Raw genomic sequence first — 14,635 nt, 5'->3', positions numbered from 1 at the left:
CTAGAAGAAAAGTGGTATATAAACATTTAAATTAACCTATTTCTGAGGAATCCCTATGGGCCATGGGACTCAAAGTATATTTATCCACTGCTATTTAACTAGAAGTGGCTGAAGTAGAAGTGATAGTAAGCAGCCTAAGAGAATTCTGATGGCTATTTAGAGGGCTTAAGCATGTTGGGCTTGCTTGTGCTTAGGTACCAGTAGAGCTATGACACCACAAATCACACCACTATCTCCCCTACCAGTTATATGATAACCTTAGTAGAAACACCACATGGGGAAAAGGGTGGTGAAACTTGTTTCCTCAAAGGCATCCAGAAAACCTGGATAAATTCTGTTATCTTTATCCTTTCAGATAACCTTCCTCCATTGCAATCCCACCATGCAATGGTTGTAAAAAACTAAATAAATTTTGGGAGAGGGAAGACTGCCCGCTGGGGAGCGGGAGGGCTGGCTAGGTCCCCAACATTTAGAGGCCCTAGGCTTCAGCCTACTTAGCCTTTACATAAATCCAGCACTGTAATCAGGTGCCTGTAAATGTGGGGGGGGGGGGGGGAAATGTGTGCAGGATTGTCCATATAGTGTGACATGATGATAAATTACATGAAGTACTAGCTAAATGTCTATTTGTTATGATAGGCAGTATATGGATAAAGAAGGTGAATACTATAACAACTTGGGGGCAACAGACAGGGTTTTACAGAAGGTGCAGAGACCACCTTATACTGTCCTGTAGGATTCCAGGCAGCGAAAGCTAAGCCCCCACGTCTGTTGTTGTTGTTGTTGTTGTTGTTGTTGTTTAGGGCCCTTAAACAAACGTGTACCATGTACAGTATTAACTTATATGAACCCATTCACTTATATGTGAGAGTGCAAAGGGGGAACGATTAGGGGTACCATTAGGATGGCTAAGACTAATTGCTGCCTCTGGTGATACCAGCAATTGAGGACTGGACCATCTCCTATATTCATGCCCCCATCCTGTTTCTTTGTCACACTGGAGCTTCCATGGAATACTGAGCTTTTGCATCCTTGTGGGTGTATAAAAAGTCTTTGTGTACGTTATAAGTTTATGTTTCAGAAATATTTGCTTCTGTTACACTTGAAGAGCATACAAACTTCCAAGTACCTGTTCATGCTTAATTTAACTAAACTTGGGTCTCCTTCACAAAAAATCAACTTCCCACACAGATGGCATTTCTGCGTAGGAATAAAAAGCAGGTAATCTGCTTATGGAGGGTCATGTTTGATGATAGCACTCACACAGTAGAAACTAGTTTTGGCTTGGGCCTCCCAGTGAATGTATACGCTATGTACATTTGGTGCTAGACATGTGAAATAATGAATTTTTGACCTGTCTGAAGCTGTCATTAATATGGACTGCTGGTGTGTATCTGTCAATCTCTTTAATGCATACTCTCATTGTTCTCCCTTTAAACTAAAACAAGTGCTTCATGGCCAGCAATAATAAATATAAAGTACTAAAATGAGTAATATTGCCAATAGCAAGCAAACAAAAAAGAGGAACACAGCGTAATAATACATTGAAAATAGTTATTTTTCTTCTGAGTCATAATTCATGTTACATCTTCTACTAAGTTCAAAGATTTTGTTCTTCTTCTCGCACAAAGCAAAAGCTCTGTGAAACAACTGTGCTTCAAATCATTTCACTCCAATTGTACTAACAGGTTTTAAGAGTTTAAATCGCGAGCCACCTCTGAGTGAACCTTTATCCAAATGACTGCAAGTCGCACACAAAAAGAGCACTTCTCTTTCACGGAGTACCTTTTGTGCTTTTGAGCCCCAGTCTCTTTTCTCTCTTTTTCTCTCCCCCCCCCCCTTCATGTTTATCTTTGAAGAAAGATGTGTGCTTTTGTGCAGTAATGAAAGCAGGTATCAGTTAATGACAACCGCAACCCTGGCTTCATAATGTACCTTGGAAATGCTTATAGATAAAGCTTCCCATACCTGCATTTATGTAGGAATAAAGTACAAATTCATAAGTCAGGATGACTGTGAGCCCTGTAGGGGCATCATGTAGCAGTTAAAACCAACTATTAGGGGTGACCTAGTCTTGCTTCCCCCCTTCCCCTTCCCATTCTCCAGATCAAGGAGTTACGATTTTCATGCTGATCCTCTCCCTCGCCCCTCAAACCCGGTTTTAAGCTGTCCTAAAGTGTTCCACATTTGGATAGCACACTGTCCATAATTCAAGTCAGCTACTCACCACTTGATTATTTTTTTTAAAAAAAAATCATTTCACCCTCTAGTTTAATCAACGGGGGGGGGGGACGCAGGGGGGGGGGGAGAAGAGTTCCTCTTTAAACTCCCAAATAATATACATTATTATTTTTAATGCCGTTACTAAGGTCATCTCAACCTACCCATAAAAAAACCACTCTCAATCGCGCCAACTTGACCTTTAGTATTAATTTTAAGAACACCCTGTTTTATTTTAACAATCAACGCGGCTAATGTGGAGAACTCCAAACTTCCCCTGCCCACCCGCCCTCGTCTTTGAGAGGAAAATGGGGCTGCATCCTGCTGGGGCTGCCCCCTTTGCCTGCCTTTGTCCCCCCTTGAACCTCGCTACGAGGAGCGCTCGCGATTCGGTGTGTGCGTAAAGTACAGCCTAGGAGCCTGGGGGCACCTTCCTCTTTGCTCTGCCTTGTGTGCGTGTGTGTGTGCGTGTGTGTGTCTCGTCTCCTCTCTCTGCCTCTCTGCCTCTCTCTCCTTCTCCAGCCTGTGTGTGAGCTGTGAGCACTGCTGCCGCCGCCGCTGCCCTTTGATCCCTGCATTAGTGTTAGTTAGGGGCTTGGAGACACACAGGGAGCAGCCATAGACACCGCCGCACCAGCCCTCATTATTGACACCGCATATGAGCACACACTCTCCCTCGCCCATTAGATCCATTTCTATTGAAGAATATTGCGACCGGGGACAAGCCAGGTGCACGACCGGGGGAGGGGAGGGGAGGGGGGAGAGAAGAAGAAGAGAGAGAGAAAAGGTGGGGGAGGAAGGGCAAGAAAAAGGGGAGAGAGGCGAGGCGGGGGGGGGGGGGGCTCTTCTCCTTGGCTCCAGGAAAAGCAGCTTCTCAACCCCCCCACCCCCATTGCCCAGGAGAAGAAAACCAGCCCTTGCTGGGCAGCCACCCTTTGCCCCTGCTTTGTGCCTGCCTCTGCCCCACTTTTGGGCTTTTTAAAAAATATATATTTGATCCCCCATTAAACCAAGGAGGAGAATGTGAAAAGGGGGGAAAATGCCCAGGAGGAAGCAGGAGCAACCCAAGCGCCTCTCTTCACGTAAGTGCTCCTTTTTTTTCTCTCTCCCTCTCTCCCTCCCCCCCATTTCCCCCTTCTCTCCTTCGCCCCCTCTCTCTCTTTCTCTCTCCCCCCACCCCACCCCCCGGTCTCTGCCTGCCTCCTTCCCCTCCGCAGCCTCCTCCGTTGTTTTGTGCATTAGTTTAGGGTTACAGAGGTGAAACTGACAAAGACACAGCCTGGGTTATTCCTCTTTTAGGTCTGAGCTAAGGCAGCCATGTTGGTGATGAACAGCCTTGTGCCCTTTTAATTTTTTTCCTCTTTCCCCCTCCATGTGTGCGCGTGTGTGTCTGTGTGTGTGCGAGGGAGAGAGCGAGCCGGAGAGAGCGAGTGTGTGTGTGTCTCCCCTCTCCCTCCCTCCCCTCTCTTTCTTCGCTCTATTCGTCCTCTCTTCCCTCCCCTTTCTTGTGATTGTGCATTTGTGTGTGAATGGATTTCTCTTTATGGCTGGGGTGTGTATATGTGTGTGTATGTGTTGGGGGGGGGGAGGAAGAGGCTTCTGTTTATTATTATTACTGTTATTCTTATTGGGGTGGGGAGTTGCACAATTGGAAACGAAAGCGGTTCGCTGGCGCCTTGCGCGGAATCAATCGCGAGGTCCGTCTCCGGCTAAAGGTTGCGGCTGGGCTCGCCGGCCCCGGAGCCGGGGAGGAGGAGGCGAAGAGCGGCGGGGGAGGGCGAGGGAGGGAGGGAGCGGCGCGGGTGGCGGCGGCGGCGCTGGGGGGGGGGGGGACACACAGCGAGAGAGACACACACGAGAGAATCCGGGGCTGCTGCTTCGCTGCCGCCGAGGAGAAGCGAGCATGATATTGGGGGGTGGGGGACGGGGACGGCACGGGAGGCAGATCGTGGCATGCGAGGTCCCTGCAGAGCGGCGGCGGCGGCGGCAAGCGAGCTCGGGGCTTCTCCTCGCGGCTGCAATAAAATGCAGGGTCAGATGGAGCCTGGGCGAGTCGGAGGCTTCAGCGCCGCCGCTGCCCCAGACCAGAGCAGCAGAGCGCAGGAAGGACTCGGAAAAGTGCCCTCCTCCTCCTCCCACAGCCTGCAGGCAATGCACACACCACACATTGACACAGCCGCTCACCCCGCGCTCTCCCTCCTTTCCCACCCCGCTTCTTCCTCTTCCACCTCCAACCCGCCGCTCCCCCCCCCCCGATTTTTCCTCCTCCTCCTCAATTCTTTGCAAAGCAGTTAACTTTTTCTTCTGGTTCCCTGTGGTAGCAAGAAGCGATCGGGCGCTCCTGGAAGGAGGAGGAAATAAAAGTGTGTTTTGTGTGCGGGGACACACACATACAAATAATATGTCTTGTCTTAAAAAAAAAAAAAGGCTTCGCGTTGGCTTGGTGTCTCTAAAGAAAGGAGGAAGGAAGGCGGCGGCGGAGGGGGCGGCGTGGGTGGATTTAGGGGTCATTTTCCTGCGCTCTGCCTCCGGCACTTCTGCTCGCCGCCTGCTCGCCCGGCCCCTCCCTGGCTCTGCCCCCGGGTTCAGTGTCGGCGGGGCTGAACTGCTTATGTGTCAAAGCCATGGTCGGTCACCTGAAGTTCACTGGGGAGGGAGGGAGAGGGAGAGAGGGCTAAGGTTGTCGCGGATGGTGTGTGTGCCTTGCGCGTGTTTTTGTGTGCGGGGGGGGGGGGCTCCCCGCCGCCTTTCCTCTAGCCTCAGACAAAAGAGCGCGATCGATTACTTCCCTCTCTCCACAGATACATAATTTTCCGATAGTTTATCAGGGGAAGGGTCTTGGAGAGAGGACTGACCTCCCCCTCCCACTTTTCTTCCCGCCCTCTCATCCTTTCTCTCTGCCTTCTTCCCTCCCCTCCCCTCCCCTCCCAAGCACACACTAGCAGCCTGCCACGCATGAACCGAAGCAGAGGTGGGGACACCAATGGCACCGGAGGGATCGCGCGTACCAACGTTGCTCCTTTCTCTTGCCGCGCAAAGCCGAGGGAGAAGGGCGCCCTGTTGGGCCCCTCCCGGCACTGTTCTAAGCACCCCCCCCCCGCATCACCGTCTAATCGCCCTCGCGTTAGTGGATTCGGTTTTGGAATATTGAGGTTTCCCTATCCTAAAAAGCTAGTTCAGAGAGGTTGCACAATTGAGTTTCCTGAATGTCTAAAGGGGCTACAATTGCGTCCACTGCTACTGCTTTTCTTTGGGTTACTTGCTTCAAAAAAGGGGGGGGAGCGGTGGGGTGGGGGCAAGGTCAGTAACCTTTCAGTTTTAAATTATGTATTTTCATATGTATAAATCTCGGAGGGCTTCTGATTGAAAGTTCGCCTAGCTCTAAAATACAATGAAGTGCAATATAAGAGCAAATGGGCATTTTCAAAGCACGCAGAGACTTTTGTGGAGGCTTCTTTAAAAAAAAAACAACGGAAGAGCCTGTTGTGTATGTGTGCATTGAAAGTCTGAACTGAGAGTTTTGGGAAGCGTGTTGTCTATGCGGTTGAAGACAGCTATGCAAGCAGCTGCAGACTGCCCCGCTAGTGACCTTGACCTAGACCTGGTGCTGTTGCCCTTTCTGTCTGTTTCTCTAGGGCAGAGATGAAATTCTGTCTCCATTTTAGCTCGCTAGGGAAGAATCTCCCTTGCTGCTTGTGTGGCTATACTTGGGTTGGCTTGGTGTGTCTCTCTTCCCCTCTCCCCTCCAAATGATTGCAAGTTTTATTACCCATTCGCTGTAGCTGTTTGTAGGGGAAGTTAGTGTTTATTATATTACAAGGTGCTGTGGCCTGTCAGGGAAGAGGGCTGTGAAAATTCCAGCTTTTAAAATGTGGTGCCCTATTTCTTAAGCGTTGGTGCTTAGTTTTAAAGTATTTTTAGGATTTTCTGATGTGTATGACTTGGAGGGGAAGGGTGTGTGTGTACCACTACACCACTGTAAATGGACGGTGCTTTAGGCCTTGTGTGTACTTTTCATCAAAGAAAAGCAAACCTGCTATTAAAGCCTATGAGACGTTTGAATAAAAATACATGTATTTGACACCAAGCATTTGTGATGCTGTTTGTGTCCAGTGGAGACTACAAGGGTACAAGGCATTGTATCACCTCTAAGAGAACGTAATCCTTCTGTAGTTCAGTATGAAAAGTGCAGGGCATTATAGTGTTAGGATGATAAGGTGTCAACATTAATTCTGTCCCTCCTCCCTTCCATGCAGCTATACAGGAAAGTCCTTACATGTTCTCTTATTAATTCTTAATAACATGTTAATGGAGTATACAGCCGCACACACCACATCTTGTAGCACTGTCATACTAGAATTGGTTCACTGTGTAAGCAAGATCTTTTTTCTGAAGAGAGCCTTGTATATTTTGGCATTCTTTCATAACAAGTAACAGCCTTGCTGTAAGAAAACGGGGTGCTAATGTAGTAGCTACGCATGTCCTGAGCTTGTTATGAAGGCCACAATCCTAAACTTGCTTACCTAAAAGTAAGCCTCAGTAAACTTGGCAGGACTTGCTTCTGAGTAAATATGTCTGGGATTGGGCTGCACCTCCCAACTTTGCCCATGTGCTTCTATGTGATTACTTTTAAGTTCAACCCTGAGCACTTCACTGTGATAATTATATGACTTTACTCACAAGTAGTTTTATAACAGTCCCTCCTTTTCCACTGTTCCACTGTTTGGGCTTTTGTTAGCTTCTTAGTCACCTTATTCTTCTTGAGTGTTTTACCTCAGAAAAGTTGTGGTACTTCAGAGCAATAAAAATAGTATTGTCTACCTTACTGATTGTGGTTGCCACCTGCAAATGACAAAAGTTAATTTCAGCAGGCCCATTTGCTTGTTGGGAACAGGGATATAGAATCTGATTTTTAACTACATTCATTGAGAGAAAAGTTATATACAGGATAAACTTGACAATTATGATAGTTAAAATAATCTATAGGAAAAGAGAAGACTGTAGTATGTAAAAAGGGACTTAATAACAAGAATATAATTACTGTAGAAATAACTTCAAGAATGTGGTAAAGGCCACAGGACCCAAAGACTCAGTTAGGTTTGTGTAAGCACTTTCCTATGTACATCAGGGCCATCCTGAGAACAGGTGAGGTGCAGTGGTTGGAGTGTTGAACTAGGATCATGGAGACCTAGGTTCAAATCCCCACACTGCCATGGGGTCCACTATCATACTGGTGCAAACAGTTGTGGCCTCCCCCAAAGAATCCTGGGAATTGTAGTTTGTTAAAGGTGCCTCTCACAGTGCTACAATTCTCAGAGTGGTCTGACAGCCGATACCTCTACTGTGAGAGGAATAGGGGCCTCATAACAACTCTCAGCGCTCATAACAAACTACAGTACCCAGGATTCTTTGTGGGAAGCCACAACTGTTTAAAGTGGTGTGATAGTGCTTTAAATGCAGAGTGCAAATGGGGCCTGGTGGCCTCATCACTTCCTCCCTTTTACCTACCTCACAGAGTTATTGTGAAAGGAAAATAGGGCTGGTGGTAGAGAACAATGCTCCTTATGGGAAAGGAATGATATCAAGGCCAGAGAGCATCTTGGCTGTGAGTCCTGGAAGACCTGCTCCCTGCCTTGCTGTCCTTTCCTAGCGGGCCTGGGAGGGTGGGGCCCTGACTGACTCCAGCTATAAAAGCTGATGCTGTGGAACAGATTCTGGCTTGTTTTCAGCCAGAACTCACCCCAGCTCAGTTCTGGCAACTCTCAGGTGGGCACCATTGTTGTGGTAAGAGAACAAGGAAGGTGTTTGTGGTGAGTTCTGGCGCCTCTTTTTCTAGAAAATAGCACTGGGTTGAGGTATAGTTTTGAGGTTTTTGTTGATGTTGTTGATGTTCATTGTTTGTACCTTTATTTTTAGATCTTCATGTGGAAATTGTTTCATTTGGCTGTGTATGTTTTGTTCATTGTTTGTGACTACTATTGTTATGTTTGTAATTATGTTTTACATGTTGCAAGCTGCCTGAAAGGCATGGGCATGGTCAGGATTTATGTTAGGCAGGCAGGCTTTTGTTAGGGGAGGCCGAACCTCAGTTAGTGAAGTATTATTGTTTTTATTGATGGGGGGAGCTGCCCCCCCCCACTACATCCATGGCAGCATACAAATAAAATTATGGCTATATATATATATATAGTTATGGTGCTGACTGGCAGTAACTGAGGAACTGAGGGGGTGGGGAGCCACTTTCAGAAGCCTCAAAAGTTCCTCAGCCCATAATAGTCACTTGCACCTCCAACTTTGATCAATACACAGCAGTGGTACAGTTAAGATTGTACATGTTGCCATGCCTTTCATTTATTAGGGGAGTTCACCGTTCAGTTCTACAAAATCTCTACAGTATTTTAATTCTGTCTTCTACATTCTTTTAAAGAAATAAGACAATTGATAATGCTATTTTTTTGGGGGGGGGGGAATTTCACCAACATACCAGAACACTACGCCTATGTGTCATTAAAAAAAAAAGAACTCTGTTCACATGCTCTTTTTTAACCACTGTTGGTTTCTAAATATAAATTTACATCTTAAAAGTGTCCAAAAATGGGAAAATGTTTTTAGAAAACAATAGTTGACATTTATAGTGTGCTTTGTATATAGCACAATAACCATTACAATAACCTTGTAAGGTAGGTCAGTATCATTATCCTTGTATTGAAGATGAGGCAGGTGCTGAGGTTCGGAGACAAACATTATCCAAAGATCAGATAGTTAATAACGGGTAAAATTTGAAACGGCCTTCCTGCTTTACAACTATGCTACACTTGTTTTGGAAAAATTCCTGAGTTGTTGCTTGGGATCATTGCTTTATCAGCTGAGCCTTAGAGAAGTTTTGTAGTATTTTGTCAGAAATCCTTATGAGAACGTTTGTATGCTTTTTTGTGTTTCTAGAAGATGCACCACAAGAGGTAGATAGGGAATTGAAATAATAATAAAAAGTCCTTTCTTATTCTTTTCTTGCCCTACTTTGTTGGAAAATCTGTATGATATTATACCAGGATCTCAAGCTAGGAATGGGCCCCAATGGGCTCCCAAAATATGGGGAGCCAGTAGTAGAAGAGAATATAAATAATTTTGCAAACTTTATCAGTAATAGGTCTATCAACTGCCAAGTCTCCATTCCCCCCCCCCCCAATCAGGTTGTTCCCATGGCATGGGTGAAAGGGAACAAAGGTGCCTGATTTCTACGGACCAATTTGCCCTAGTTGGAGATGAAGTGGTACAGGTGTACATAGGATCCATATAGAGACATATGACTTGTTGTGTGAGTGATAGAAATAATATGTGGGAGTTTATACATAGATGCTAGGCAGGAAGATAATAAATAGTGAAGAGGATAAAGGAAGTAAATAAGCATGCTCAATTAAATTTTTAGGCTGAATACCTTGGAAGGTCTAATAAAATTAGGAGATGGCATTTTCAGAAAGTTTGAAAATCACATCCCCAAACACATAAGGTATGCACGCTCCTGGATGAGCACTCTAAGCTCTAGATTGGAAGCCAGAAGTTCCATGTTTGTACTCTCATACCTGCCACAAATGATAGTGGAAATGCAAATAGGGAAACCCACAAATCACTTGAGTAGGGTTCATTTCATGAAAGCAGGAAATCTTAAAAGGGATTTGATGATCACAGCCTGCATTGTTAGAGTGCCACCCGAGGCGCTTTTCAAGTATCTCCAGTTCAGACCACTCAAATCCTATTTTCTAAGTCAAAGGTAGCAATCTTACACCAACCTGTTAGTGAAGAAGACCTACTGTAGTCAGTGGAGTCTCAGAGAGACTTTCGTATACAATTTTGAAAAGACTTTTGTATACAATTGGGCCATGCCATTATCGTAAGAACCCTGCAGGATCTGACCAAAGAGCCATCGGAGCCCAACATTCTCTTCCCACAGGGAGTAACCAGATGCGTATGGGAAGCCTATTGGCAGGACATGAGCTCAGTAGTCCTCTCCCTCTTTCTCTCAGACTCTTCTTATGTTCTATAGTGATTGTGTATCTAGAGCAGGCATGGGAAACCTGTGGCTCTCCAGATGTATACTTGCTGTTATCCCTGACCATAAGAAATGCTGGTTGAAACACAACAACTTATGGAGGACCACAGGTTCCTTATCCCTGCTTTAGAATATAATGCTAATTCTTATGTATACACTTGCCTATTATTTTATTTAGCTGTATTACCATTTCCTTATGTTGAACCCCAGCATGTGATATAAGAACACTGGGCAGAATATTAAATGTGTGTTCCCAAGAGTACGTGGAAGATGTTTGGGGGAATGGAGATGGAGACTACAAAGTACATAGTTTTGTTGGAATGGCAGCTAGGCAGAGAGTAAAAACCTACTCAGAAGAAGGAAGGGAAATTGTAAGGAGGTTTTTATTACGGTAATGACTTCAACAATAGGACACTCAGTTTAAGGATGCAATACTATGAATACTTAATTAGGAGTAAGTCTCATTGGTTTATGGGACTTAACGCTGAATAAACCTACATCATGCTGCAAAAACGATAGAATGGAAATTCTGAAATATTGTCATAATGAATCTAGTCAGTGTCCACACAGAGTGCATCATATACAGTGGTACCTCAGGTTACATAAGCTTCAGGTTACAGACTCCGCTAACTCTGAAATATTACCTCGGATTAAGAACTTTGCTTCAGGATGAGAACAGAAATCATGCTCCGGCGGTGCGGCGGCAGTGGGAGGCCCCATTAGCTAAAGTGGTGCTTCAGGTTAAGAACGGACCTCTGGAACGAATTAAGTACTTAACCCGAGGTACCACTGTATTTGTAATTTACCACAGCAGGACATGGGTGCTACCAGGTCAAATTCACAAAATCCATTTATCTGACATTTCAGGGGATTTGGGGATGATGAATTGGTCTTGTGATCCATGTTGAGATTACAGTTACCATGTCCTTAGGAACACTAGAAAAATTAGGCCAAAGCAGCAAATGCTACATTATTCTCTAACCATGACTCAGAACATTCAGAAGGCTAGTTCGTGAAACCAAAATCTTGCCCCACCCTCCCATCAGTTTAGGGACTTCATAATATAAAAAGATGATCTTAACCATGTGGCCTCAATCTTAGCCAGAGGAGGAGCCTTGCCACATGGGGGTTATGTACTGTGCATTTAATTGTTCAGTTGTTCAGCTGTGGACAAGGTCACCACAGGTGTAACAAGATGAAATAGAGTATAATGTGAAATTATTGCCTTAGGGACAAACCATTTGCAATTGAGTCCTAAGTCAAGAAGGCAACTCTTTGGTGTTTTATGTGTGGAAATTCCAAGGCTTAATCTCCAGTTGGGAAAGGAGCTCAGGTAGCAGTGCTGAAAAAGACCTTGATCTGAGACCATGGAGAGCTCAGAGTAGACAGTACTTAGTTTAATAGGCCATTTTTTCTGCCTCAGAATAGGAATCTTACGTTCCTCTTTGATATTCATATCTCTGTGGTAGTATCCATACTGAAGGTGTCAGTTTGTGTTCTGATGGCTCAATAATTAAAAGAACAAGTTTTGAGATTGAAGATCTTACTTTGTTTCTCAGCCATTAACTCACAGGCTAACCTTTGACAAGCCATGATATTTCTGTGTTAGTCCCCATCAGTAAATTTGGAACTGTTTGTTTGCTTAATAAATGTATAAACTGCTTTTCAGGTAAAAAACTCTTCACAATGCAGTGTACAGGTATAAAAATCACCACCACCAAATACTGCTTACATGTTAAAAACTTTTAAAACATCCAAAATTCAAAACACTTAAAATCTGTAAAAGCCTGTACAAAAACTGAAAGAGACCAGCATAGAATTCAACACGCATCATAAAGCAGCCATATCATTTTTGCAGCCTAGCTGTGTGTTAAGAATATAGAGAAAATTATAATAATTGAATCTAATACAAAGGCAAATTGAGTAGCTGCGAGTCATAAACAGGCCTAAAATTGTTTGGGTCCCAGATTTCATTACATGCATATGCTTATGGCACCAGGATTCAGTACTGTACTTTCAATTCTTTCTGAGCTACCTTACAGGAGCCTTGTTAAGATAATACATACAAGTCTTTGGAGTGATAAATGAAAGTACTTTACAAATACTTGGTAGGAGCATTGAAAAAAGAATACTCCAAGTGCTCTTTCAATACCACTGGGGATATTTGGTCATTCTGTGCAGGCTTTATATGCACTTGGTGAAGTGGCTGTGTTCAGACTTTGGTTAAAACGTATACCTTACTTTTGGGGTAAGGATGATAAAACTTGTGGCGTATATATTTTATGTAAACTGCTTAGAGATTTTTCATGATCTCTCTCTCTCTCTCTCTGAGCGGTTCAGAGGTAGGGAAAGCATATGAGTGCTGTATGAATGGTATCCTTTACTACTGCAAAGGGTTTATCGCTCATGTATAATTATTTGTAACCATTATAATTACTGTAGGATATCGAGAACATGTACCGGTAAGTGAAATTAGGGAGCTCACAAAGCAAACCTGTAGCAAGACTACCCCCCGTAATCGACAATAGTCAAAGGAGGGAAACAAATATATCAATCCAAAGGAATGTGTGTAATTATTTTTAAAAGCATATAATTACTATAAAGAGTCAGTACCCATGCGTGTCTCACTAATATATATAAAATTGTTATATAGAAGATTGAGCACAAGAAATAAACTGGGGTTCCGAAAAATAAAAGGCTTCTAATGTACTTGAAAGATTTTCCTGTTTTGATTAATGGTGCGTACAAAGCCCCAGGAGTGAGGCAACAATGCCGTACAAACACTATATCATCAATTAGAGATGAAATTTCAGAAATAATTAGATGATAGATTTATGGTGTTGCCCATGATGGAATTGCTGCGGAACTGAGGCCTTCTAGATCTGTTGAGATCCCTGACACAAGTCCCAAACCTTTCTTGATGTCTTAGTCTGCATCACACACACACAGAAGCCTTGTGTACACGGCGTGATAATATCATTATACCATGTTAATGCAGGAGGCTGCTGGGCATAAACATTACAACCTACAATGACAAAGCCTCTGGGGAACCCCTGGATTCTTGTACATCATCCCAGAAACCAGGAGGGAATTGAGCTTGCATTTTTGACACTTTTATTTTTGGATTAATGCATACTACATACTATTGAAATATAATAGTATGGGGCCTGCAGCCCACCCCCTTTAGGGCACACCTTTATATTGGTGCAGGAAGACAAGTTTTTGACGATTTGTAACAAAAAATTATTGAGCTAGATCTTCAAGATAGCCTGCAAAAGAGAAGCATAAAACAGATCAAAACAGTTCAAGTTTTTTACTTGCACTCCAGTATGACCCCTACAGGCTGTTAATGGGCTTGAGCAAACCAATCCCCTCCTCTCCCTAACCCCTTCTTAGGTAGTTTTGATTTCTTTTAAAAACGGGTTTCTTCCTTGTAATTTACAAACTTCTATACTTCTGTTTGCCTAGAGACTCCCACCCGAAGCATGTAGAAACCACTACCTACTTTTTCGGAGGCCCCATCTTTCTTTCAAACAAATTTGCTTATTGGGAATTTCCTAAAGACTCCTTATGTCAGCTGAGTCTTCATCCACAACCACAAAGTTACTTTCATTTGCCCCAAGTTTAGCTTGTGCCAGTTCTTAATAGTTTTGAGAACCTTGCTGAGAGGTATGAAGGTGTACAAGGGGAATATCTGTATGTTATTTTCACTGTTTAACTGCTGTAGTAAGTCATGATACAGCTAATTTCTGACAAGAAGATCCATGCAGAAAAAATTGTTGGTCTAAGTGTGATTGAGTTAATAATTCCATTACTATCGCAGTCATTGAATGAGTTTGGTGAATTTCTCTCCTCCCCCTTTTTAGCGCAAACAGTGGATGTTGTGCGTTAAATTACCTAAAACTATTGACCCTTATTTTCTCAACCCTCAACTTCCTTTTGATTATTGTGGCTACACAAATAAAGTACTTTGAGGTAGCTCAAACCCATATCTTCCACTCTTCTCTTGTTAGAAATTATATATCTGTCCAAAGCCATATAGTCATTTCTGATTAACAAGGGCTTGGTAATGTAAAATGCCCATTTTTCAAATACACACCCATTTTCCTTTGAATGGCGTTTGGGATATGGTAGAGATGCAAATTGAGGTAAAGTTCAAGTGCTGACTCTATAAACAACCCCAATAAGAGGAACAACTGTGTCCAGGGAAACAGAACAGAATGTATTCTTTCAATGAATGACAAAATCATCACCAATTTGTAAATGTAGTTCCCTCCCTGGCATGTCAAAGGCAGGACTGGGAGAAGGGATTAAGAACAGATACAAAACAGAAGGGTTAGGAAGAGCTGGTCAGTTCGGAATAAACTA

General features: G+C 43.8%; 1 protein-coding gene across 4 annotated transcripts in view; it reads left to right on the top strand.

Annotated features, from left to right (window-relative positions):
- Positions 1-2,678: 2,678 nt before the first annotated feature.
- Positions 2,679-14,635, top strand: part of ZNF827 (zinc finger protein 827) — a 115,392-nt gene continuing 103,435 nt past the window's right edge. The window contains exon 1 of one of the 4 annotated variants that reach the window (XM_083457052.1): positions 2,679-3,302. In XM_083457052.1, coding sequence (XP_083313178.1) covers positions 3,260-3,302 — 43 coding nt within the window. In that variant the 5' untranslated portion in view covers positions 2,679-3,259. Of the gene's footprint in view, positions 3,303-7,926; positions 8,031-14,635 lie in introns of those variants that run through there. The other 3 variants (XM_083457048.1, XM_083457050.1, XM_083457051.1) reach the window with 3 other exon arrangements.

The sequence above is a fragment of the Podarcis tiliguerta genome (assembly GCF_965153285.1).
Source record: "Podarcis tiliguerta genome assembly, chromosome: 9".
Taxonomy (NCBI): Eukaryota; Metazoa; Chordata; class Lepidosauria; order Squamata; family Lacertidae; genus Podarcis; species Podarcis tiliguerta.
This window is presented reverse-complemented; position numbering and strand designations above follow the sequence as displayed.